General features: G+C 39.1%; 1 protein-coding gene across 3 annotated transcripts in view; it reads left to right on the top strand.

Annotated features, from left to right (window-relative positions):
• Positions 1 to 8,896: 8,896 nt before the first annotated feature.
• The window catches only part of NR1H4 (nuclear receptor subfamily 1 group H member 4), a 35,619-nt gene continuing 20,312 nt past the window's right edge, over positions 8,897 to 24,203 (top strand). Inside the window, exons 1-6 of one of the 3 annotated variants that reach the window (XM_032220764.1) lie at positions 8,897 to 9,108; positions 12,044 to 12,151; positions 15,069 to 15,140; positions 17,705 to 18,067; positions 20,332 to 20,472; positions 23,992 to 24,125. In XM_032220764.1, coding sequence (XP_032076655.1) covers positions 12,082 to 12,151; positions 15,069 to 15,140; positions 17,705 to 18,067; positions 20,332 to 20,472; positions 23,992 to 24,125 — 780 coding nt within the window. In that variant the 5' untranslated portion in view covers positions 8,897 to 9,108; positions 12,044 to 12,081. Of the gene's footprint in view, positions 9,109 to 12,043; positions 12,167 to 12,517; positions 14,834 to 15,068; positions 15,141 to 17,704; positions 18,068 to 20,331; positions 20,473 to 23,991; positions 24,126 to 24,203 lie in introns of those variants that run through there. The other 2 variants (XM_032220763.1, XM_032220765.1) reach the window with 2 other exon arrangements.

The following is a 24,203-nucleotide window of genomic DNA, read 5'->3' as shown; positions in this document are numbered from 1 at the left end:
ACCAGCGCCAGGCACCGCAACGCCGCCAACAGCCACGTCCCGCGAGGCGAGCTGAGGACTGCCACTCAACCTACCAGCCCTCCAGCGCCGACTGCGTGGTCTACCAGGCTTCCCACGTTCCCGCCGGCGATCGCAAAATCAGCACCGCCGTCCGTCTCGAAGGTCAGCTTTGTCGAATGGAGGTGGACTCCGGGTCTTCCCGTTCTCTCCTATCTTGGGCCCTGTTTTCCCGCCTTTGTCCCGGGGTTCCCCAGAGCAAATTGCGCCCCGTCGGGGTCTCCCTTCTAGACTACCAGGGAAAGGGGATTCCCACGGCAGGAATATTCCACATCCGAGTGGAATACGGAGACTTTAAGGGGAAACTCCCAGTTCTAATCGTCAGGAACGATCTGCCCGCTCTCCTTGGGTTGGATTGGTTTCCCGCCTTGGGCCTCACCATAGAGGGGGTGCACAGAGTAGTTCCCCTCACCGTAGATAGCGTTCTAGACGAGTTCGCAGATGTGTTCGATGGGAAATTGGGCTGTTATAAGGGCACCCCCATTTCCCTCTGCCTCGATCCCCAGGTCGCTCCCATTAGGCTGAAGGCACGCAGGGTCCCCTTCGCATTGAGAGCAAAGGTAGACGCTGAACTTGATAAGCTTATAGAGCAGGGGGTAATCGAGCCCGTAGATCACGCCCGTTGGGAAACCCCCATAGTCCTCCCGGTCAAACCCGACGGATCGGTGAGAATATGTGCCGACTATAAGTCGACCATCAATTTGGCCCTGCAGGCAAATCCATATCCGGTCCCCGTAGTGCAACACCTACTCCACTCCTTAGGGCAAGGCCGCATTTTCGCCAAGCTAGATATGGCACAGGCCTACCAGCAGCTTCCCGTAGACGACGATGCGGCTACAGCCCAGACCATCGTCACCCACCGCGGGGCCTTCCGTTGCCGCCGCCTCCAATTCGGCGTTTCGGTTGCCCCGGGGATTTTTCAGAGCCTCATGGAGCGGTTGCTCCACGGGCTCCCAGGCGTCGTGCCCTACTTCGACGACGTCCTGGTCGCAGCCCCCAGCCACTCGGAACTCCTGAAAATACTGCGGGAGGTCCTCACACGTTTTAGGGAGGCAGGACTGAAACTAAAGCGCAGCAAATGCGAAATTGCTGTTCCCAAAGTAGAATTTTTGGGTTTCCTCATTGATGCCCAAGGCATCCACCCCACTCCTTCCAAAGTCGCCGCCATCAAAAACGCACCTGCACCCACCTCTAGGGCGGAATTGCAGGCGTTCCTGGGGCTTTTAAATTTCTACGCCCCGTTTATTCCCCACAAGGCGTCGCTAGCTGAGCCGCTACACCGACTGCTTGACCGGTCAGCGGCCTGGCAATGGGGTAGCCGTGAAGCGCACGCGTTCGCGGCTGTAAAAGACATTTTGACCTCGTCGGCAGTCCTAATTCAATATAGCGACAGGATGCCCCTAGTTCTGACTTGCGACGCCTCTCCCTATGGCATAGGGGCGGTCCTGAGCCATGCCCTCCCGAACGGCTCAGAGGCCCCCATAGCCTTCTATTCCCAGACACTCTCCTCCACGGAGCGGAACTACAGCCAAATCGATAAAGAAGCCCTGGCTGCAGTGTCCGGCATCAAGCGGTTCCATGACTACCTCTATGGTAGGAATTTCACCCTTGTCACGGATCACAAGCCACTCCTGGGGCTACTGGCAGGCGACAAGCCAACCCCCCCCATTTTGTCTCCCCGCATGACACGCTGGACGGAGTTCCTAACGGCGTATTCGTATACGCTGTTATACCGTCCGGGTAAGCAGCTAGGGCACGCAGACGCCCTGAGCCGTTGCCCCTTGCCAGAGACGGACACAGCCCACGTGCCCGCTCTCTCTATTTTGTCCATCGCCGAATCCGACCTCCCCGTCTCTGCCGCGGACGTCGCAGCTTGCACAAAAGCCGACCCCGTCCTATCCCAAGTAGCTTCATGGGTCTTGAGGGGTTGGCCCACGGAAAAGGTAGCGGAAGGATTCCGACCATTTAAAGCACGACAAGCAGAACTCGCCCTACACGGGGGTTGTCTTGTCTGGGGGGACAGGGTAGTGATCCCCACAGCCCTGCGGGCACGAATCCTGCCCGCACTCCACAAAAACCACCCAGGCATAGCGCGAATGAAAGCCTTAGCCCGTAGCTATGTGTGGTGGCCCTTGCTAGATTCAGAAATTGCAGACTACGTAGGCCGCTGCAGGATCTGCCAAAACTCTAGGCCGAATCCCCCCACAGCCGCCCCCCGGGAGTGGGAAATCCCTAGAGGCCCATGGTCCCGTTTACACATTGACTTCGCCGGCCCCTTCCACGGCCGAAACTTCATGATAGTAGTCGATGCTTACTCCAAGTGGGTGGAGCTGGTGATCATGACCTCCACCACAGCAGAGAGTACAGTGAGGGCCCTTCGTAAGATGTTCGCCACCCATGGGTTACCGGATGTGATAGTCTCAGATAATGGGCCCCAGTTTACCTCCAACACGTTCCAAGAATTCCTGGCCGAACAAGGAATCAGACACGCAGCCACAGCCCCTTATCACCCAGCTAGTAACGGCCGGGCGGAGCGCGCAGTTCGCTCAGCCAAAGAAGCCTTGGGCCGCATGGACCAGGGCGACTGGCAAGAAAGAGTGGCAGCTTACCTCTTGAGCCAGCACTCCATACCCTGCCCAACGACTAATAAAAGTCCCGCGGAGCTCTTGATGGGTAGGAGACTGCGTACCTCCCTAGACAGGCTCCATCCACTTTACGCAGGGGATCTGCCGAGCAACCTGGGGGCCCTCCCTTCCCACGCGTTTAAGTTAGGGGATCCTGTATGGGCCCGCTCCTTTTCTGGGGATCCACGGTGGGTTCCCGCAACCATCACAGCTCTGACCGGCCCCTGTTCCTTCAGGGTCGGTCTGGCCGACGGAACACAATGGAGGCGCCACGTGGACCAATTAAGGCGACGCCTCCCCACGGAAACAGACGGCCCGAGCCTCTCAGACACCCCCTCTCAGCACGAACCACCCTCGATGACCTCCCCCCCAACGGACCGCCTCCACCCGGGGAACGGGGGACCAGCCGATACAAACTTTTCGGACAGACGCGCCTCACCCGGCTACTTCCTTCCTCGAAGCCCTTATCGAGACTCTGAACCTACACCCCAACCAGACTGCGCGGGGCCGCTGCCGGACACTCCTGTTGCCACGGAGACGCCACCCCGGATAAATGGACATTGGGCACGGGGCCCGGGGCCAGCGCCATCTCACGAGGCCGCATCGCAGATTCACCGCCCCGCCACAGACACACCTCCGCCGGCGCCCCCCCCCGACGACAACCGCCGGGGAACTACGAAGGTCGGGACGAGAACGTCGCCGCCCCACCTATCTACAAGACTATGTTTGCCCTTCCTAAGGGAACTCTTTGACTAGGGGGGGAGGGGTGTTGAATACTAGCGCGGGAAATACAAGCGCGGGGATAAAGGACTCCCCTTCTGATTGGTTCCCGGGCGGAGCCGGTTCAATCCTCGCCCCGATTGGTCGAGCTATTCGACGCCCCATTGGCTCCTCGTTCAAACCCGGGGGTATAAATGTTTGGCGCGAACCACGCCACGTTGAATCGTAGTCACTCTGTTCTCAATAAAGGTTGCTGTTGCATACCCGCTTGTCGCGTCCCCTTCCCTTCGCTCCAAGATGCAAAAAAGGGGGTCTCTTCTACCATGCTATGGTTAAATAGAGAAAAGTACCATTAATGAACATCCTGTACAATGTGAAAATCAGAAGATGCTTCTTTATGTCCCTTTAAAAAAAAAAATCAATTGAAGCAAACCATGCATAATGAAAATGTGCTATGTCCTAACTATAATAGATTCACAGGATTTGGCAGAACCGAGGTGATCTTGACTCTGCTCCAAAAGGCTAAGCAGGGTTGGATTTGGATGGAAAGTTATCAGGAAAGTCCAGTGCTATACATTAAATTTGGAAGCCAAGAAACATTCCAGAACTACTGCCACAATTTTGCCAAGGAAACTATGTAGATATAGTCACTTGAGTCAATCAGAAGTTCTTTTCAGGCAATGCCCCCAATTTTCCTTATTTTTTCTGGGTTATCTTTATAATGTTCCCATGATAGGATTGAGCATCTTATTTTTTTCAAAAATAATTTATAATAATGGCCTTCTCAAATCACTTCAATCAAGAGTTTGCAAACCAGGTAGTAGTCCTACAAATAACAGAAATGGAAAACTTTGGAAATAGTTTTATTTATAACCATTTTATTTATAACAATTTTTTACATTCTGACTTCGAAGCAACACTGTGATATAATTGCAAAAAAAAATCAAGTCCAGTTTTTGACTGCATCAACATAAAGATAATTTCCAAATCAGGGGTGGTATTCACTTACCTACCAATTTGCAAATATGAGCGCATGTCTGCACATGCACTCCGCCTTCTGCTCATGTGCTTTGCCTTTAAAAAGGGCCTAAATGGGATGCTGTAGGGTCAGGGCTGGTGGGCATGGCCACCCGCAATTTCCACTACTGGTTCGGGTGAACGTGTCAGAACCGGCAGAATACCACCTCTGTAACAAATGGTAAGAAATAATAATTCCACTTTAAAAGTTCCATTGCAAGTATTCTGCACTGATCAGACCCACAAGGGTTCAAAGAAAGGCAGGGGAAATGAAAATGATCAGGGAACTGGAAGCAGCCCTATGAAAAATGAAAGGAAAGTGAAAGTGATTGATATATTAATAAGTGATCATGGGACCACTCTTAAATATCTGAAAAGATGTCAAATATAAGAGAATCAAAGCCTGTTCTTTCTTATTCCAGATTTCTGGAGAGGAAATAATGAGATAAGCCAAAGCAATAATTGGTTGAGTTGCAATGTGAACATACAGGTTTTTTACTGTAGAAAGATTATTCAAGAATTAATGCTATTATTGATATCAATATATATTGAAATATAGGATCTACCGTGTTTTCCCGAAAATAAGAGAGGGTCTTATTTTCTTTTGACCCTTGAAATAAGCACTTGGCCTTATTTTGGGGGAGGTCTGATTATTTTTGAGGTGCAGAAGGCAGCAAGCGTGGTCACTTCATGACTGCTGCTGTGTTGCAATATTTTGGGGGAGGGCTTATTTTAGCGCATGTGCTGATTGGGCTTATTATCTGGGGAGATCTTATTTTCAGGGAAACAGGTGATGTGACAGCTAAATTGTCTGTAACAATCCATGAATGAAATATTAACTGGTATTCAGAATAATTTCTGATCTCTGATGAGGGAACAAAGAATGTGTGTGAAGAAACTGAAAAAGAGTTTTAAAGTGCTGAAAGAAACATGACCAGATATATTTTAAATATTCCCTCAATAGCCTCCTCTCTTAATTCCTCACTAACACAATTATTATGACTGAAATCTCAATTTAATTGACCATTAAATATGTTATAACTAACTCCAGCACTCACTTTATTCGAGGTAAAACACCCAGTAAACTTGGGGACAAAGGTTTCCTAGGATCCTGTTGGATCCTGCAACCAGTACTCTCAATAACATAAATACTAAATAATGTACCAATTATCATTAAGAAAATCAATATAAAGGAGACTGCAAACAATCTCTGAGTTAAATTCATAGTTTAAAAGCCATCACAAGTACTTTCAGCACACTGTGATTTAAGGTGCATAAAGGTACAAAAAAACCCACAATTTATTAAACTGAGATTGAATTATATGAGACAAATACCAGTCAAGTCAAATACCTTCATTCAGACCAAATGAGACCAAATATTGTTCTGTGTATCCAATACAGTTCCCTCCAAAGTAAAGATTCATATATTTCCTGTTCTATCACTGTCCTTCTCTATGCACCAGAATGTTCTTTTCTTCATAAGGGACTTCATCTAGATAAACACAAAGGGTCTTGTGTCCTGTCCTTCATAATGCAGTATTCCAGGGAGGTATGACATTAGAAGCCCTGCAAATGTACAACAGACTCAATCTCCTGATCTCCCTGACAGGGAGAGTTAAGATGTTTAAGACATCCATGTCTTCTTAATATTTCTCCCCCGAAAAATAAATATTCACCTCTGTTCCAAGAGGAAGTGGCCAATGATGGGGACTATATGCCATATGGTTTTTCTGTTTTTGTCATATGGTTTGTTTTATGAATATATATATATATATATATATATATATATATATATATATATATTGTTTTATGGGTTGTAAGCCATCAAGAGTTGGTTTTAAAACAAACAGCTATATGCAGCACTGAAAATCCCATTGTAATCTCAATCACTAAAACCACTGCTCAGTTTTGTTTCATTATAAATTAAATGCAGTGATGGTAGGACCATTCTGCCCTCATACTAGAACCAAAGGTTTGAAGTTCTTTGTTTCTAAGTGACTTTCATAACAAGCCTTGAGTCTCCTTATAGACTGCTGTAAAAAAAAGTAATTGTTAGTGTAACAACATCAAGCCATGAAACTAGCAAACACCATTGATCTTTGAGTGGATTTGCCTGGTGAGAATACTTGAAGAAATAACTTTGAAGAAAGAGGTATAGAAAATGAATAAATAATTGAGCATTGCCATTGAGTCTTTATTGATTAGCCCCTGAGCCATATCAAAGTGCAAAGTTCCAGAAACAAATTAGTAAAATTTGATAAAAGCAAATTAAAATGGAATTTGATAAAATTCAATTTAAAATGGGATTGGAATAAAATACAGTCTAAAATGAAATTGGAGTAGAATACAATAATTTAAGATATAGATAAAATATGATAAAATTATATTTTTGTGTCAACCCTGCAATCTACCCCAATCAGTCTCTGTTATGCAGATCTCAACCAAATTATTTTGTTAAGTACTGTGTTAAATATTATTTTCAGGTTCTGGCCGCACATAAGGTAAGTTATTTTGATATGGGAATCCCAATGGGTTATTCTTTTGGTCTATCGACCAAGGTACCTGTCTCTCACCCCCTTATACAAGCAATAAATAATAAAATAAAGACACTGGACTAGAATACGCCAGAGAAAATATTAAAATACACCAAGTCAATAAACAATTTGAATAGTATTGAAATTAATTAAGCCGAAACAAGATAACATCACACAATTACTAAAATTGGAAATAAAGAGTAGAAGAATGTGTGATAGACAATAATAATAACAATGATAAAATGCAGACTTAAACAACTCCCTTCATAAGAGGCTTGAATACCTAGCCAATTTCTGTAAACAGCACAGTTTTTCCAAATCGGATTTGATTAACTGTTTTGTGATACAATGTATAGTACTGGCAGGCTGTACAAAGGTTTCTTATTTTTAGAGGAGTTACGTAAAATCTCATGTAGCAGTGGGTGACAAAGGTTTTATTTATTTCACATTATTATCGATTGACTTTAAAGGCCTAAGTACTGACGAGATGGAGCAATAGTTAAGTCAATGATTAAATGGATAAAATAAGCATATGCAGTAAATGTTTAAAAGAGATTTTATGTTACACTTATTTTTGAAAGTCATAAACGGTTTTATCCTTGAAAACAAGCCAACATTCTGCACAATATTTCCTTTCACTTTTTAACACATACAACATACTACCATTATCATATTTAACTCCTAATAATAATTCATAAATTATAGATTAGATTACAAGCAAAATGTCTTGCAAATGTACATTTTGATTATGTGTAAAGCATTGGGAGATGAGAAACTCATAGATATTCTGAGAAACAGCTGATATCAGATGTAATGACTAAAGAATGAAAGAGCATAACGGGACCAGTAATTTATAGTCGGCACCATCTGAAATAAAAATAACAATTTATTTCAAAAGATAATACTACGTTATGATTTTGAATTCATTTGATACTTAACAGACTAAAACTGCATTCATATGAAAAAAGAATAGAATAGAGTGTAAAAGCAGACAACATTTAAAATTATAGAGGGATGTTTCAAAATGGTAGGAATGATAGATGGATGACAAAATATATTTTAAAATATTATTTTGATATATAATTTTGATTTCTTTGAGTTCTATTCCAATGTATTCCATCATCAGTTTACATATCAGAAAGAAACAGGCTTTACTGTTATCAAGCTAAATTTCCTCCTTTCCTATAGTTCTTGTCTCTCCATATGCTAACAGGTGTGTAAGGAGGTGTATGAATTCATGCATGGATTTCATTCTTAAAATTATAAATTGTATAGATTTCTGAGGAAGTAGCTCTGTCTATTAAGATCTGTTCTCAATTTTTTGAGATTTGAAGTAAAGGAGTCTATTTTGTTCATGTCCTATTGACCTGGCATTTAATTGGCAACTATGTTTTGGAATAATCCATGTTTGGTTCGATTCAGCCAAATGATGTTCTAATAATGATCTACCCTTTACACATTTCACATAGAAATAGCTTAAAGAATTCTGCAAGAATAAATAAATATATATATATATATAAACATTCACCTAATATTTATTAGGCGCTCTTTCTTAATCTCAGTGCAAGATGAATGTGTACGTTTCTTAGCTGTGGCTATGTGGACGGGAATTGTAGAATTTTTAATTGGCATTTCTGGATGGCATCCATATTAGTGATCAGATCAGATTATCACTGTGATGATAAATAACTTGTTTTCAGAATATTTAGGTTACAATTAAACAGTTGTTAAATAGGCATAGCTGTTCTATTTCTATTTTCTGCCTTTTTCAATACCTGGAATTCCACTTGGCCTTGATCTCATACACCTTTTGGTTGTCTTATTCAAAGAAGCATAAGCTGGCATTTGTCAACATACTTTTTAGTTACTGCCCAACAAGAATCTTCAACCAATCAAGATAAGCAACATATCCTATCCAGTTTTATAAAGTTCCTGTATTTCAAACCTGTTTAGATAGAAAGTACTGTTAATGAGTAAACTTTGTCTCCTGCAGAAATGAGTCAATGAAGAGGGGAGAAGCCAGCTAAAGTGGTCATGTTTTCACTGAACAATCCCGTGAAAGTGAAAATCACAACAAAAATGTTCCTGCTGAAAAATCATTAGGAGTTTCAATTTAAAGCAAAATTGCCGATTCTATGAACACAACAAGATATCAGGTATAAATTGCTATTTACTAATGCTTGTAGTTTGGATAATTCATAATTTTAAGTGTGTTGTTTTCTGCAATTTCATTCATTTCATCTTTTTGGAAGCTTTGACTAACACATGAATTAGTACAAGAATTTGCAATAAAGTGAAAAACGGCATTATTATTTATTTAGTGTGTGATAAAGAACTCATTTTCAAAAAAAAATAGAATGTGTGTTAATCTGTGGGGATTAACTGCCAAAGCACTGTTTTTCTCATTGTCAAAATATATTGATGATTGATTACATATTAAATAATAATTACATAATCTTTCAAATTGGCTTATGATCATCTTTTCAATAAATTTAGCAAGTGTCCTGATGAAATTTGATATTTGTTTTATCCAAAAATGTGAAGTTTTACCATGGTATGTAATATGAAAGGAAAAAGTTAATTAATATTATGAATTCACAAGCATAGTATCTTGTGCAATGCAAAATCATCTTTCAATATTCTTTTTAGCATTAATTTTATTGACAAAGGTGGAAAGAATTTTATTTATTATAGTAGCCACTTCCAATTCAGTGGTTCTGATAATCCTTTTTTCTTTCCTCCAATATTTAAAAAAATACTTGTGAGAATTTGACATTAATATCACTATTTCATCATTACTATTCATGATGTGCTTTTATCTCTCTTTTAAGAGGAAATATAAAACTTGTCTTTACATTATTTTCTTAGTATAAATATTTTTCATAGAATCTCTGGTCCGGCATTGATCTGATAATGATCACATAGCCCTGACAAGTGGCAATGCTATTATTTTGGTTGATAAAGGGACACATTTAATTGGATGTACAAATACTCTAAGAGAATGTCATTCTTTATTCACTAGTTTCTCATGAGTTTGTCTTACTTTAAAATAAAATTAAAAATATGGGCAACAGCACAATACCATTCATAGAGGCTGCAATAAAATATCAGAACACAAATGAAGCCAATGATTGTCAATGCTCAGTACATCTAAGACAATGGGTCACCTTAAGTGAAGTAGCCATTTTTTACATTATCTAATGTTTTAATGCAAACACTTAATTGATGTATATCTCTATCCAAAGATAAAAATATGAATGGATTTGATTGACTGACATTTCAATAAATTTCAGTGAACAAAACTAAAATATATGGATTGAATTCACACATTACATTAAGCCATAATGTAGCTATCTGACTTTGATTTGGTGTAATTTGTGGACCCAGCTAAGTGAGATTAATTTGATTAATAATGGTGAAATAAACCAGGATGCAAACTCAACCAGAATTTGGCCTTACTTTCTAGACAAAAGCCATAAAGATTCATACAAGGAAAGCAATAGAAAGCTTTCATAAAGATACATAATTGTGCAAAGAAAGTTAGATTCTTTTATGTAAACAGTATTAACAGTCAATTGTGTAATAAAATAAGTGTAAATTTTAATTTGATAATTTAAATACAAAACAGCTGTAAATGGCCAAAGTGATTTGTTGTAAATCATGTGTCTTCAGATTTGTGAGGTTTACATCTCCCAGATGTTTTCCAAGATTGCAAAAGCTTTGGAATTGTACTTCATATACAGCTAGAGATTCAAGATTGAAAAAGGCTTGAATATGGCACTACTAACATCTAGTGAAATGTTATGCTTATGTAGAAATGACCAATTGATTTTACAGAGTTTACTTGATCTTTAATAAATATATATCTTGGAAATAATGAATAGTTGAAATTATATTCAGAATATTTGCTAATGTAGTTTTTACCCTGCCAATGAGACAAAGATAGCTCTCAAGATCAAAATGTATGATTGAATTGTTCTCTATAATACATAGATTATAATAATACAATACTAATATAATATTAGTATGCTGGAAATGTCAGATAAATATTATCAGAGCAGAGCCTGTGATCAGTATGTTAGATTATATCTCAGTTCAGACATTCTAATGTCCACCACAAAAGTTCCAGTAATTTTGTATTTTCTAGCACATTGGTGTTTGACTGTGAGACACCTTAAATACAGTAGCCCATGGATGAAGGTTAATAAGTGCAATGAATGAAGTGTGGAATATTTCCACCAAAATATGAATCTGTTTGAAGCATGTCATACCAATATTGACTAAGCATCTGATGAAGAAAGCAACAACTCCTGAAATGTTATTATTTTTAAATAAAATGTGTCAGAAAAAGTGCTACCAAATCCCTAATTTTTGGGCTATCATAGTCTAAAACAGCTCTCTTTCAACACTGCCCACAATAGCAGTAACTGAGAATGCCTGCATGGATAATGGCATCTTGATTGTTAATGGAGAAAGACTGTATGATCTGGCAGTAGTGCTTTCCAGTATGAGTTTAGGCAAGTATATCCATTTTAAAAATGGAAAGTCTCTTCGCCTAAAAACCAGGGGTGAAATCAACTTACCTTCGCTACTGGTTTGCAAATATGAACACATGCATCACCTCCGCACATGTGCAGGACCGCCTGCACAGAGCATAAAAAATGGGACATGATGATGTCCGGGCAGGTGGGCGGAGCCCCCCATTGCCACCACTACCGGTTCGCTTGAACCAGATTGAACCGGCTGAATTGCACCACTGCTGAAAACCACATTATAGTATTACATACTGGGGTGATCCACTTGGAAGAATGTAAGGTTTGTTTTTATTTGCTGTCAAGTCTTAACCAAGGATCTAAAAATTATTAAGACAGATTCAAAGAATATAGGCAGTTCCAAACAGGGTGGTGGGTTTGTTTGTTTGTTTTTGTAAAATCAACATCTGATAAATTTAATATTTCTAGATATGCTTTAAGTATTGCTTCAAGGGCTCCAGTCACAATTGCTGTAACATTTCCCCCCATAAGCATTCAGTTTTGATCAGCAAGTCCCAATATTTTGTAATTTTTGACTAATAATATTTCTTGTTGTTAGGTTTCATTGCTGTTTGCAAATCTTACATTAAAGATTCTATGGCATCGGAGATGAACCTGATCAACCATCCCCAGCTATCTTCAGCAGATGGATTTCCTCTTTCTGAAGGTCCTAGTTTATTTGGTAAATTAGAACTTACATTCATAGCAATACAATATTTATAATGAAAAAAAGCTAACAGAGAGTCGGTTTGGTGTAATGGTTAAGTCACCAGGCTAGAAAGAGGGAGACAGTCAATCTAGTCCCACCTTAGCCATGAAAGCCAACTGGGTGACCTTGGGCCAGTCACTCTCAGCCCAATCTACCTCCCAGGGTTGTTGTTGTGAGGAAAATAGGAGGAAGGTAGGTTGGATATGTTTGCCACCTTGAGTTATCTGTTAAATATAACAAAGGCAGGAAATAAATAAATAAATAAATAAATAAATAAATAAATAAATAAATAAATAAATAAATAAATAAATAAATAAATAAATATAGTTCTCTATCATTTTAACTATTTTTAGAAATGCCCCCAGTTAGTTTTTGTCGATGCTATAAAATGAATGAATAGTTACACAGTAAATAACTAAATAAAATTAAAGAAAATGAGGCAATTCAGTGTTAAATCCCACTATTAATGCAAGAGGAGAACACATATACTGAATAGTCCTTCACTAAAAAGTCTCTGTCTAAAATCCTGGATAGCAAATATCAGTCAGTGCAGGCAGCATGGAGATAAATGTTGACTGTCTTTTGTTCAATGAAAAAAAAGATTACAGTCTAATTACTGAACATTCAGGAATTCAGAGTCCTCAGTTGCTCAACTATTCTATAATTCTTGGTGCTCTTTGAGCTTGGTGGTTTTCTTGGAAATATTTTGTTAATGTTACCTAGTTTGGCAATGAAACGTCTGAAAGAAAACCACCAAGCTCTGAGACTACCAAGGACCCACTGGTGTCCAACCCTGAGTTTAACCTTGAGTCACAAGATAAATTCTCTTTTATCAATTTCGTGTTTCAACCAACACCTCCAAGGTCCCTTCTAACTCTGTTATTATATTATATTCTATGTCTTTTCCCATCATTCAGCAACATTTACATTTAGTCAAACATTTAGTCATGTGAAAAATTCATAAACTCTAGTGTAGCTGTTCTTTCCTTTCCTTTCCTTCCCTTCCCTGTCCTGTCCCTTTCCCTTTCCTTTCCTTTCCTTTCCTTTTCCTTTCCTTTTCCTTTCCTTTTCCTTTCCTTTTCCTTTGTTTTGTTTGACAATATACTTATAGATGAAAGAATGTGGTGATCTGGAATGAAGTCTTGATGATGAGGAAGATGGGAGGGGATTTTAACTGTTTTCCCTTTGTGATACTTCTGCATTCTTTGAATGTCTGTATTTTTTCTCCTCTCTGCCTCTTCCCCTCAGCTGTTTATCTTTCCATCTTCCTCATAATACTTCCTTTAGTCTGTCTGTCACCGCTTCTCTGTTTTCAGCTGTCAGCATAAAAGAGCATCCCATCATCTTAGCCAAAAGATAAGAATAGATGGGTTTTGCAAGCAATGAGCAGGTGACATCAGGTTTTAGTATAGAAAAGATTTTCTGAGAGGGTATAAAATACAGTCTCTCTCTCTCTCTCTCTCCCCCCCCCCTCTCTCCCTCTCTCTCTCTTTCTCTCTCTCTCTGTATGTATACACACACACACACACACCACTGTTTTTTATATAATGAACAGTAAAATAGTTCAAGTAAATAGTATTTTTCCCCATATATTACATTGTGAACATTATTTGGAAATATGCATACAACAAATAAGCTATATAGTAAATGTAATTATTTTCTTTGGGTATTTTTGCATGGTAATCAGTAACTCCTCAGTATTCCTCACCATGTTTTTCTGAACACTAATTCTTTTTGTCAGGAGGTAATTTCACCCTCACCTTTTGTCAGTGGCAGGCAGCTAACATGGCAGCAGATCACTCAATTTGGACTCAGAACCATTGGCCAGTGAGATGAGAGGAGCCCAGCTGGTAGCAGGGCTGCATTGTACAAAAAGCTGATTGGAACATACTGAGGGCCAGCAACAGCATAAAGCATTTGGCCAATGTGAGACGCGATGAAAAGTCCCCCCCCCCCCGAATTCCTTTGCTTATAAACATGCTTGAATCAAGTTCTCCCAATAGATCTCTTATCTTGGTGGGAGGGGAAGAATAAGATGTGTTTCCCATGAGGCAAAGAGCAGTCCTTCTCTAGATACAACTCTGGCAAATACAAGAGGAAAAAGATAATTTGGTATCAAGGCAGTCAACCTATTTACAACACGATCATATTCACTTGCTGACTGTTACAATGAGCCATCTTCATGAAGCAGCTCATTTCCCCCAGCAGTTTCAGTAATGGTTTCAGTAGTCTTGCCTTAGGGACAAAGTTTTTATATAATTATTTTCCATTGTGAATTATAATATATTCATTGATTGGCTTATTTTCCCAGGCAGCATTTGTATAATTCATCAGAAAAACAAGAAATAATACAGCAGGCAAGCCTATAGTTATGAATGCTTCTTCTGAGAGCATTTTTTCTAAATTTCACCAAATTGGGCTGGACAATTGTCATAGCTAGTTTCTCAACTTATTTCTCATAATAAAGTTAATCAGTAAACTGTGCGACCTCTGCCCTACTGTTTCCTTGGCTGGTCTGAGAGGAAGTTTTACTTAACATTTGGGATTAGAGGTTTGGAAGTTAAGAAAGCAGAAGAAAAATCATATTACAAAATTTTCAGGAACTCTACTTAAATTGTCAAACTGGTGTGCTCTTAAAAGGTAAGATATCATGGCCAACTTACTCATTTGCTATTCTTAATATTAGATAGGATAGTTTTATAGCAGTTATAATGAAACCATTCCTAGACTCTGATGTATTATAACCTAATACTATTATTTCTTTTTTGTATGTATAACTAATTCAGTTTGGAACTATCTAGTGAGTATTTTTTTACTCTACAAAATCATTTCTAATATGTTGGTTTTGGTTCTTCTTGTTTTTGATTTGTGGTAGACCTATCTTCTCCTTCCTGGTGTCCTCAAGATGTATTAGACTACAGCTGTCATCTTGCCCCGATCAGCATAGGTAGGTTGAAAATACTCTAAAACATGTAGAGTATTTGGTTTGGGAAATTAGAATATAATAAGACTCAAGCATATCAACGTCTGATAATTTGATAAACATTACAATTGTGAATAATATTGTAATTAATATGGAAAAGGTTTCCCCTCTCCTGTCATGTCTGACTCTAGAGGTCGGTGCTCATTTCCATTTCTTAGCCAAGGAAGTCATCATTGTCTGAAGACATTACGTGGAACCTATTTATCTACTTGCATTTGCAAGTATCGAACCCCCATATTGTGATTAATACTATTATCATTATTACAGTGTTTATTTGATTTAAAAAAGATAACCAAGATCACTTACTAGTGTATACACCAGTAAAACTAGTGTTTGTTCCATAATTTTATTAAATGAATTAATAAGCTAGTAGCATTTAATGGTTCTTTAGAAAGCAGTCAATCTTTCTTTTGTAGTCCATAGCTTAGATTTAAAAAAGTGTCCTTCATGAATGCAAATGATGTAACAAAAAGTTTTAAATATATTGTTTTTGTCTCCCAAACTAAAAATAATATAATATACATTTATCCTGACCAATACCAACCTCATACGGCTTCAGTCCTACTCCTCTGAAAACTCCCACTTGTATGAGAAAAAGAAAAATAATTTAAGATAATTGTAAAAAACAATATTGTATCAATTATTTATTTATTTATTGTGTTTTCAGAATAAATTTAGTCATTAATTTGACCATAATTTGCTTAAATAATCCAATGACATAGTGAATATCCTAAAAACAGGTTTGGTCTTCATTCTAGTCTAAAATATGTCTGGGTTAGTTTGTCAGGATATCTGCGAAAGGAAAACCAAAGGAAAAGGCTACCAAAATCAGATCAGAAATAATTTAATTTGATACTGCTTGAAGAAATTTGCATCTATTAATCCTTGTAATGCCAGTATGTAAGATTTATAACTAACTATTGAAATGTTTTAGCAATATTTAGTCTAGCAATATTTATATGTGATTTTGTCAGCAAATGCACTCATGCAGTTTTAACAACTGGAAGTTCAATATTTAGAATCAAGAGCTAGATGGATACACGTCAGGAATTTTTTGGCTTTTAACCCTTGCTTAACTCTGCTCGAGTGATCATAAAACGCCAGACTAGATGAGGCACATCGTTCTCTTGCCTCCTGTATAAGGCACTTTTTAAGAGGATTTTTTAAACAGTTAAGCACTAAGCAGAGTCATCCATGGTGACTCTGGCAGCAACTAGCTCAGCCTGACTTCAGCTCTTGCCTTTTTCCTTTTACATTTTTTTTCTTTTCATGATGACAGTGGTGAGTCTCTGCCTCCCCTGACTGCACGTCCCTGGTGTATAGTCAGGGGTGGGATTCAGCCAGTTTAGACTGGTGATCCAGATGTTAATTTTAATCTGGTTTGCTGAACCAGATTAAAATTGCAAGGACTGGCTGACCCCTCCCACCCCGCCCCTTCCTGGAGTCTCCACGCAGCCCGCTTTGGATGCAAGGTAAATGCAGGGTGCACACAGAGGCTCTGGAAGGCTGAAAAACAGGTGTCTTGAAGTACCAGAAGTCCAAAAACGGGCATGTTTCTGGCCTCCAGAGCTCAGGGGAGGCCATTTTCGCCCTCCTGGAGGCTCAACAAAAACCTTTGGAGCATGGGGAGGGAGAAAATCCCACCCCCCATGGTGCAGGAAGCTGACTAGACCATGCCCCCATGGCCACACCCACCCAGCAACCGGGCAGAGAACCGGTTGCTAAAAATTTTCAATCCCACCCCTGTGTATAGTCCCCTCATCTGGCATAGACATCTTCTTCCTACATAAAGCTTATATACACACCCACAGACACCCAACCAAATCTAAAAAGAATGAGCATGTCAAGAGGATCCAGCAAAGTTAATCAGAAACAAGAAACCTATTTATTTTTTAAAATGTATGCTGTAGATCCATCACGGTGGAACAGAGGCTCCCAACCCTTTGGACATCAGGGGCTGGTTCTGTGGAGAGAGGTTTTTCCATGGACCAGAGGGGGCATGGTTTCATGTGCTGCCTGCATCCCTGGGGCTTCGCTTGTTTGCGTGGTTTCGTTTCTGGCATGCCGCAGCCCAGTGCCAATCCATGGACTGGGGGTTGGGGACCCCTGCTGTAAAATCTCAGTTTAATAGACCACTCAGGTCTAGGGTAACTACTAATGTGAAATGTCTATTAAATTCATATCTGTCATTTTCATCAATATGCTTAATCTGTATGATCATGTAATTGACAAAACTCCTGCCATATGCAGAAAAAAATCAGTATAAAGGGCAACACCGTTATTTAATCTATAAAATCAGGAGGCTGTCTAAATGAAGAATGCATCCACCTCATATCACAAATTTGTTAATCCAAGGTCTCACTATAATTAGACCCATCCAAGCACACAGAGCAATCTCAGTTCAGGATGATTGAACATTAATATACACTGCAAGCATGTACAAGAGGAAAAATGGCAATATTTATTTTTAGTGAAAATAACTGTTCCTAGAAGATTGACTTAGAAACATATCTTGTGTTCTTATTGAGGTATACATCCGGATCCAATGATTTCTACAGCGAAAGATACTGATGTGTCATCCTACTCACAGTACAACACTATGCATTTTTGCCCAATGCAGCCTCCAATCACTTTACCACCTTATTATTCAAGTTTTAGTCTTCATCCTCAACAATCTGAAGAATGGCACTCCCCTGTAATGTATGAACTTGAAAAAATGCCATCTAATAACTTACAAACCAAGGAGACAGATCTGGTAGACTTTCCTGTAGCCAAGAAATCTCGGATGGGTCTACTCTCTGGAAGAACAAAAGATAAAGAGCTGTGTGTTGTCTGTGGTGACAAGGCCTCTGGATACCATTATAATGCCCTGACTTGTGAAGGCTGCAAAGGTAGGATATGTTTTTTTAAAAAATAGGGCAAACTATTACATAGAATTCATCTACTTAACCAAGGTAGAGCCATTGTTCAGATCTTCTCAACCTTGGCATCTTTAATACACACACACACACACACACACACACACACACACACACACAAACACACACACTCCAGAATTCCCTGGTTACCAGTTCTCTCAGAATTCTGGGAACTGATGTCTACATACCTTAAAGTTGCCAAGATTGAGAAATATTGTTTAGATTCATAAATGTATGTCAGTAGTATTACTATAATAAGGTTGTGTGATTACAGATAGGTCAACAGATAGAACTATGTGACAAGATCATTCTCTGTTTAACAAAAGCTTCAGAAGTAGGTTTGCTTCACTATCAAGTCAGGAGGGCAAATGCTGCAAGAATAAAAAAAAACAATGGGGGCTTTAGGTTGCCAGATTGGGAGCTCTATTTCCAGGCTTCTGCATTAACTTGGGTGAAATAATGGATAAATCTCAGCAATAGAAGACTGCTGTTATTGCTGGAGGGACGTGATCTTTAGTTGGGATGGCATGCCTTTTTGTGGTATGAAAAGAATAAAATACATAGATATTTTGCAAATACCAGGGCAGGTATATTGATTTTATAATTCCTTTCTACTGCATTTATCTTGGTAGAACTAGAAAATTTCCTTACCTGGAATAGCTTTGTATTTAATATCATGCAATAATCTGGTACAGCTATCTACTAGTGAAAGATTGAGAGATGTGTGCCCCATGTATCTCATCGTTCCCTGCATATACTGTATGTAGGAACATTGTTAGAAATAACACTCTGTAACAAATCAGAGCAGAGTAGCAAGCATTCTATTCTAAATTGGGGGGGAAATATATTTCTCCAGAAGAGATCTTTGTAGATTTAAAAGCCTATATATGGTATAGAATATTGTACTTAAGGAAATCTAGTTTTCAAAAACCTGCTCAAACTGAAAAGGGCGCCTTTGCAATCAATCTATCATTTAATCAATTTTTATTCAGTCATAAATCAGCAATAAAAAAGAAAGTCCCAATTAATTCGGGTAAAAAGGGGGGGAGTTCTAAAATGTCTAAAAAGGATTAGAAAAGAAACTACAGTGTACTGTACACACAATAGAATAATAGTTATAGTCAAAGAAGTAAACAGCAGAATGATCTGATAATAATCGATTTGTCAAGATAAATAATTTAAACTACCAGGATGTTAAGCAATGAATAGAGATAATTCTTGGCTGCCTTTGCATGATAGATTCAGCTATAAATCTTATTTAGTAGACATGCATGTGCATTAATCTACTGCTTAGTTGGGATTTGTCTAGGGAGACTCTCAACCATCCAGGTCATGGTTGTTCAAAGGTGGGTGGTTTTTTTTCAAAAGGCAACTGGATTTATTTAGTTTTTTGCCACAATAGGACAGGACCATGTATGTGAAACTATGTACCAAAGATGGCAAGTTATTGTGGCTGAAATAACAGAACACCCTAAACCAAAGCCAACAAATGTACATTGCAATGCAGTACAACATGTAAGTTGGTTCAAATAGCAGGATAAACTTCCATGACTTAGATGCAATCTACTATATGTAGTTCAGTGGTGGGATTCAGCCAGTTCGCACCTATTCAGGAGAACCAACTGTTAACTTTCTAAGCAGTTCGGAGAACCGGTTGTTGGAAGAAATCTCTTTTTTCCCCCTCACTTTACAGGGCTAATCCTGTAAGGAAGGCAGGAAGGAAACATTCTGGTGTTGTTTCTAGCCTAATCGTTATTGCCCTGCTTACAGAAACTGCCTCTCCAGTTAACTCTTATTACATTGTAACACCTAAGGGAAAGTGCCCATCGACCTGAGTGGCGCTGAGTTGGCCACGTCCACCCAGTCACATGACCACGGAGACCTGCCTACTCACCTGGTCATTAGGGCAGAGAACCGGTTGTTAAATTATTTGAATCCCACCACTGATGTAGTTCAGCCTATGTGGTTGGTAAATGGTGGCTTATGGGTTAACAAAATATGTAAAGTTGACTATAACGTAGCATGACATATGAACCCACTTAGAGGATAACAGAATATGCAATATTTTAGAACTAACTGATTATACTCAAGTTAGAAATTCAGGCTAGATAAAACTTTTACTGTGATCTATAAAACACATTTGTATAACTAGTAGCATCTTAAGTTAGTGGTGTTCATATAATAATCATTTTAGTATTGGTTTTAAATCTGAAATATTATTCTGCATATGTCTTCAGGTTTCTTCAGAAGGAGTATCACTAAAAGTGCTCAATACAAGTGTAAAAATGGAGGAAACTGTGAGATGGACATGTATATGAGGAGAAAGTGTCAGAACTGCCGTCTACAAAAGTGCAAAGCAGTAGGAATGCTGGCAGAATGTATGTATACAGCTATTTTATGCAGCTAAATCTACAAAAACATATAATGTATGTATGTATGTATGTATGTATGTATGTATGTATGTATGTATGTATAATGTTTGGCAACGTTGCCAAGACAATCTCAATCTTACATGGGAAATGACCCAAGTACAACAAGACCAGCATATCTCTGAAATCTACGAAAACATATATATAAAATATAGGGGCAATGGATAGTTAGGAAAAGATTATATGGTCTTTGGATTTACGCATTTAGGAAAAAAAACAAAAATCAGATTCACTGTTGGTATTATACTTAGCTAACATTAGACTTATAAAATTGTATTTTATTAAAATTTGCTTTCTTGGCATGTGTTGTGTTTTGTAAATATACAAGGATAGGATTCAAACTGTTGGGTGTTTCCTATTGATAGTTTCAGTTATTTTAGCATAATTGCAGTATCAAACCAGTTTAAGCTCATACCGGAAATTAATCTACTCTGAATTTTTAATATGCCTCTCCAATCTGATCACTAGATGCTACAGTATATCAGCTCTTATGCTTTGTAGAAAACAATAGACTCTATTAGCATTTCAGAATTAATGAAAAAATTATAGTACAATTGACCCCCCCTTATGCTGTCAATTTAAAAGCAAAGATCTTGCTATATGCCCTCTCCGCCCTCAGTGCACAAGCAGGCGGGCAAATGAGGCTGATCTTCAATGAATCTGTAAGCTTGTCATAAAAATAAGCTTTCTTAAAAATAAAGTCAGGTTGTTCCCAGAGAAAGAGGGAATGTGTGTAACTTCAGTACTGTCAGTAATTTAGCATCTGATAATAAAATAAACAGGAAAAAATAGGACAATGTCACTAATGTTGCCCAAGGAAATGGAAACTTTCAAACCAGCTGGCCATTTTCTCAGATAGTCTTGAGTGAAGCAAAGGCCAGGAATAAGGCACTGTGACTTAAATCTCCCTCTGAAATGGAAACTTGTACTTTGTTACTATGAGAGTCATATAACTCATAATTTAAACATAAGCAGATCCTTGTAAAGTACAGGAATGAGGACATCATGCAAGTTGTAACTACCTTCGAATAAGGAGTGGTGCTGTTCATTTTTAATTTAAAAACAACCTTCAAGGTTTGCCAGATAGTTAAACTTGTAACTTTTTTGTAAATTGACTTTAAGCAAAGTGATCTCTTTGAAATTAACATTGCCTTGGACTTTGAGCCTTTACTCATAAGGCAGTATTGCAATTGTTCCTGTGAAATGTTGCTATACTGCAAAAAAAGGGGGCAATTTTATGGTTTTTATTACTTTATTTGTGCTAGATCATGATGATCTAGTGATTACACATCAAGTTTTTGTGCAGTTAGAGATACATGTCTAGCTCACGAAGTAGAAAGGGATCCTCACTCAAATCAGGTTCATACTTTGTTGGAAAGACAAGCTTGTCATTGGAAATAATTCTGAGATTTTATTAAATAGCTTAGAAGGATATATGGCTGTTCTTGTAATACAATAAAAGAAATAAAAGAATACATTAAAAATGGGGGGGGGGGAATCTAATACAATTAAACCAGAGGTGGGTTGCTGCCGGTTCAGCCCGGATCGGGCAAACCGGGAGTAATGGCAGTGGGGCACTCCGCCCACACGCCCGGAGCGAAGCAGTAATAAAAATAATAGAAACCCACCACTGAATAAAACCATTTGTCAGATATTTGCTATTCTGTTCAGTACTGTTCAGTGCTGTTATTTAGAAAAAGAGACATCCATCTGAATGCATGAAATAATCTATCTGGCCCTAGTTTATGTATACCCTGTGTTTTCTGATTCATGGATATATGGAAATGTCTTTTTCCTCTAGCATATGAAGCAACTGTCACCCTTTGGTAGTATTCATAATGTGATTTACATTGAACACATCTGGAGAATGCTAGTTTGCTCAGTACTGAAACAATCAAAGTCAGCACTAAGTCTAATGCCTATGTTGTGATTCTAAATGGCATTTTAATCTTTGGAGATATTATGTGGAATTGTTATTTTAATCCCTTAAATTTCCTCTTCTTTCAAGAATAGAGGAAGTTTGATTTCTGTGGTGCATGATTTTATAACATACAGGATATTAAAACTATTCATTGCTGAATTAAGCATTTTCATAGATATCTTCCTCAACAATATTTAGTCTCTTTTATTCATTCTCCCAGGTGAAAAAAATGTATACACACACACACACACACACACACACACACACACAAAAGTATTCCATTTGTTATGGTTGCTATAGCCCTGCATCATCATTTCTGTATTCTTGGACAGCAATATTTTATCTTCTTAAACTGATATAGTAAGATTGAATTTTTAATATTCTGAGTAGAGAAATATGTTGATCGAAGTCGGCTATATTCCTTTGAACAATGGTGAGAGGTGGGATGAATGACATAGATCCAGCTTTGGCAATAACTTTACAAATTTATTTCCATCACCATGTTTCAAGTATTAGTAAAACAGATAATTTGATGAAATAATGTCAGTAAGTGAATATCTCCTTAATTTTTCTCACAATGTATTTTTGGAATTGATTACATTTTAATATAATATGTCAAATGAGATCTTGATTTCCACCCAGCTATTTCAAACTGGGTCTGTGTTTCATGAAAAATACTTCTGGGGACATAGATTTGCCTTTCTCTCTGTAGCCGTGATGGCGAACCTATAGTACGCGTGCCACAGGTGGCATGTAGAGCCCTCTCTATGGGCACACGAGCCATTGCCCCAGCTCAGCTCCACCACACATGCAAGCGCACCTCTCGCCAGCTGATTTTTGCGTCCCTGCTGCACATGCATGGGAGGCGGGGTGCATGCGGGAGCCGTGCGTACATGCACAGAGGGATGGAGGTTTTTGTGCACATTCATGGGAGGGAGGGGTGGTGCCACCCCGCGGGCTGTTTTTGCCCCTAGGAGGCTGCAGGGAGGTCTACTAGGGCCAAAATGGGGCATGAAGGGGTCACGCACGCATGCAGAGGGGGCAGGGAGCATAGGAGGTTACACGCACATGTACAAGGGGTGGGGCGCACAGGGGGTGTCACACATGCATTGCATTATGGGTGCGGGCATGCAGGCTGGTTCTGTCTCCCTCACGCTTGCTTTTGGCACACAGTGATAAAAAGGTTAGCCGTCACTGCTCTATAGCCACATAGCTGGTCCACCCAGGGAGAAGAGATTCTCATAGGACAAGAAGATGATTAAATTAGCAAAATCTTCCTTCTCCTGTTTTCCCTCAGAGTAAAAGGAAGAATCATCCAGCAGCATTTGGGGATGTATGATTCTAGTTGCCAAACTAACTTTGTCTAGGAATGGATGTAGTTGCATCCACCCCTGGACAAGTTTACTTGAACCTGTGAATTAATTTTTTAAAAGATGCTATAATAGGAAATTGAAATTGTACAGGAGTCTTTATTAGTTACTTTTGGGATTACCAACATGTATAAGTATCAGTTGTACAAATTATAAGTATTCATTTCTCATATTCAGGTTTGTTAACTGAAATCCAATGCAAGTCAAAACGACTAAGAAAAAACACACCACAGCCCCCAGAGAACACTATTAGTGAAGATCCTGAGAGATTTGACCTGAAGCAAGTGTCATCTACAACTAAATTGTGTAAGGTAATAAAATTAATGTAGTTCTATAGTATGATACATTTAGTATGTATGGAAGACTGAATAAGAATTTTGACAAGCAAA

Source organism: Thamnophis elegans, chromosome 7 (assembly GCF_009769535.1).
Source record: "Thamnophis elegans isolate rThaEle1 chromosome 7, rThaEle1.pri, whole genome shotgun sequence".
NCBI classification, from domain to species: Eukaryota; Metazoa; Chordata; class Lepidosauria; order Squamata; family Colubridae; genus Thamnophis; species Thamnophis elegans.
Note: the sequence above shows the minus strand (reverse complement) of the source record. Positions and strands in the feature narration are given on the sequence as shown.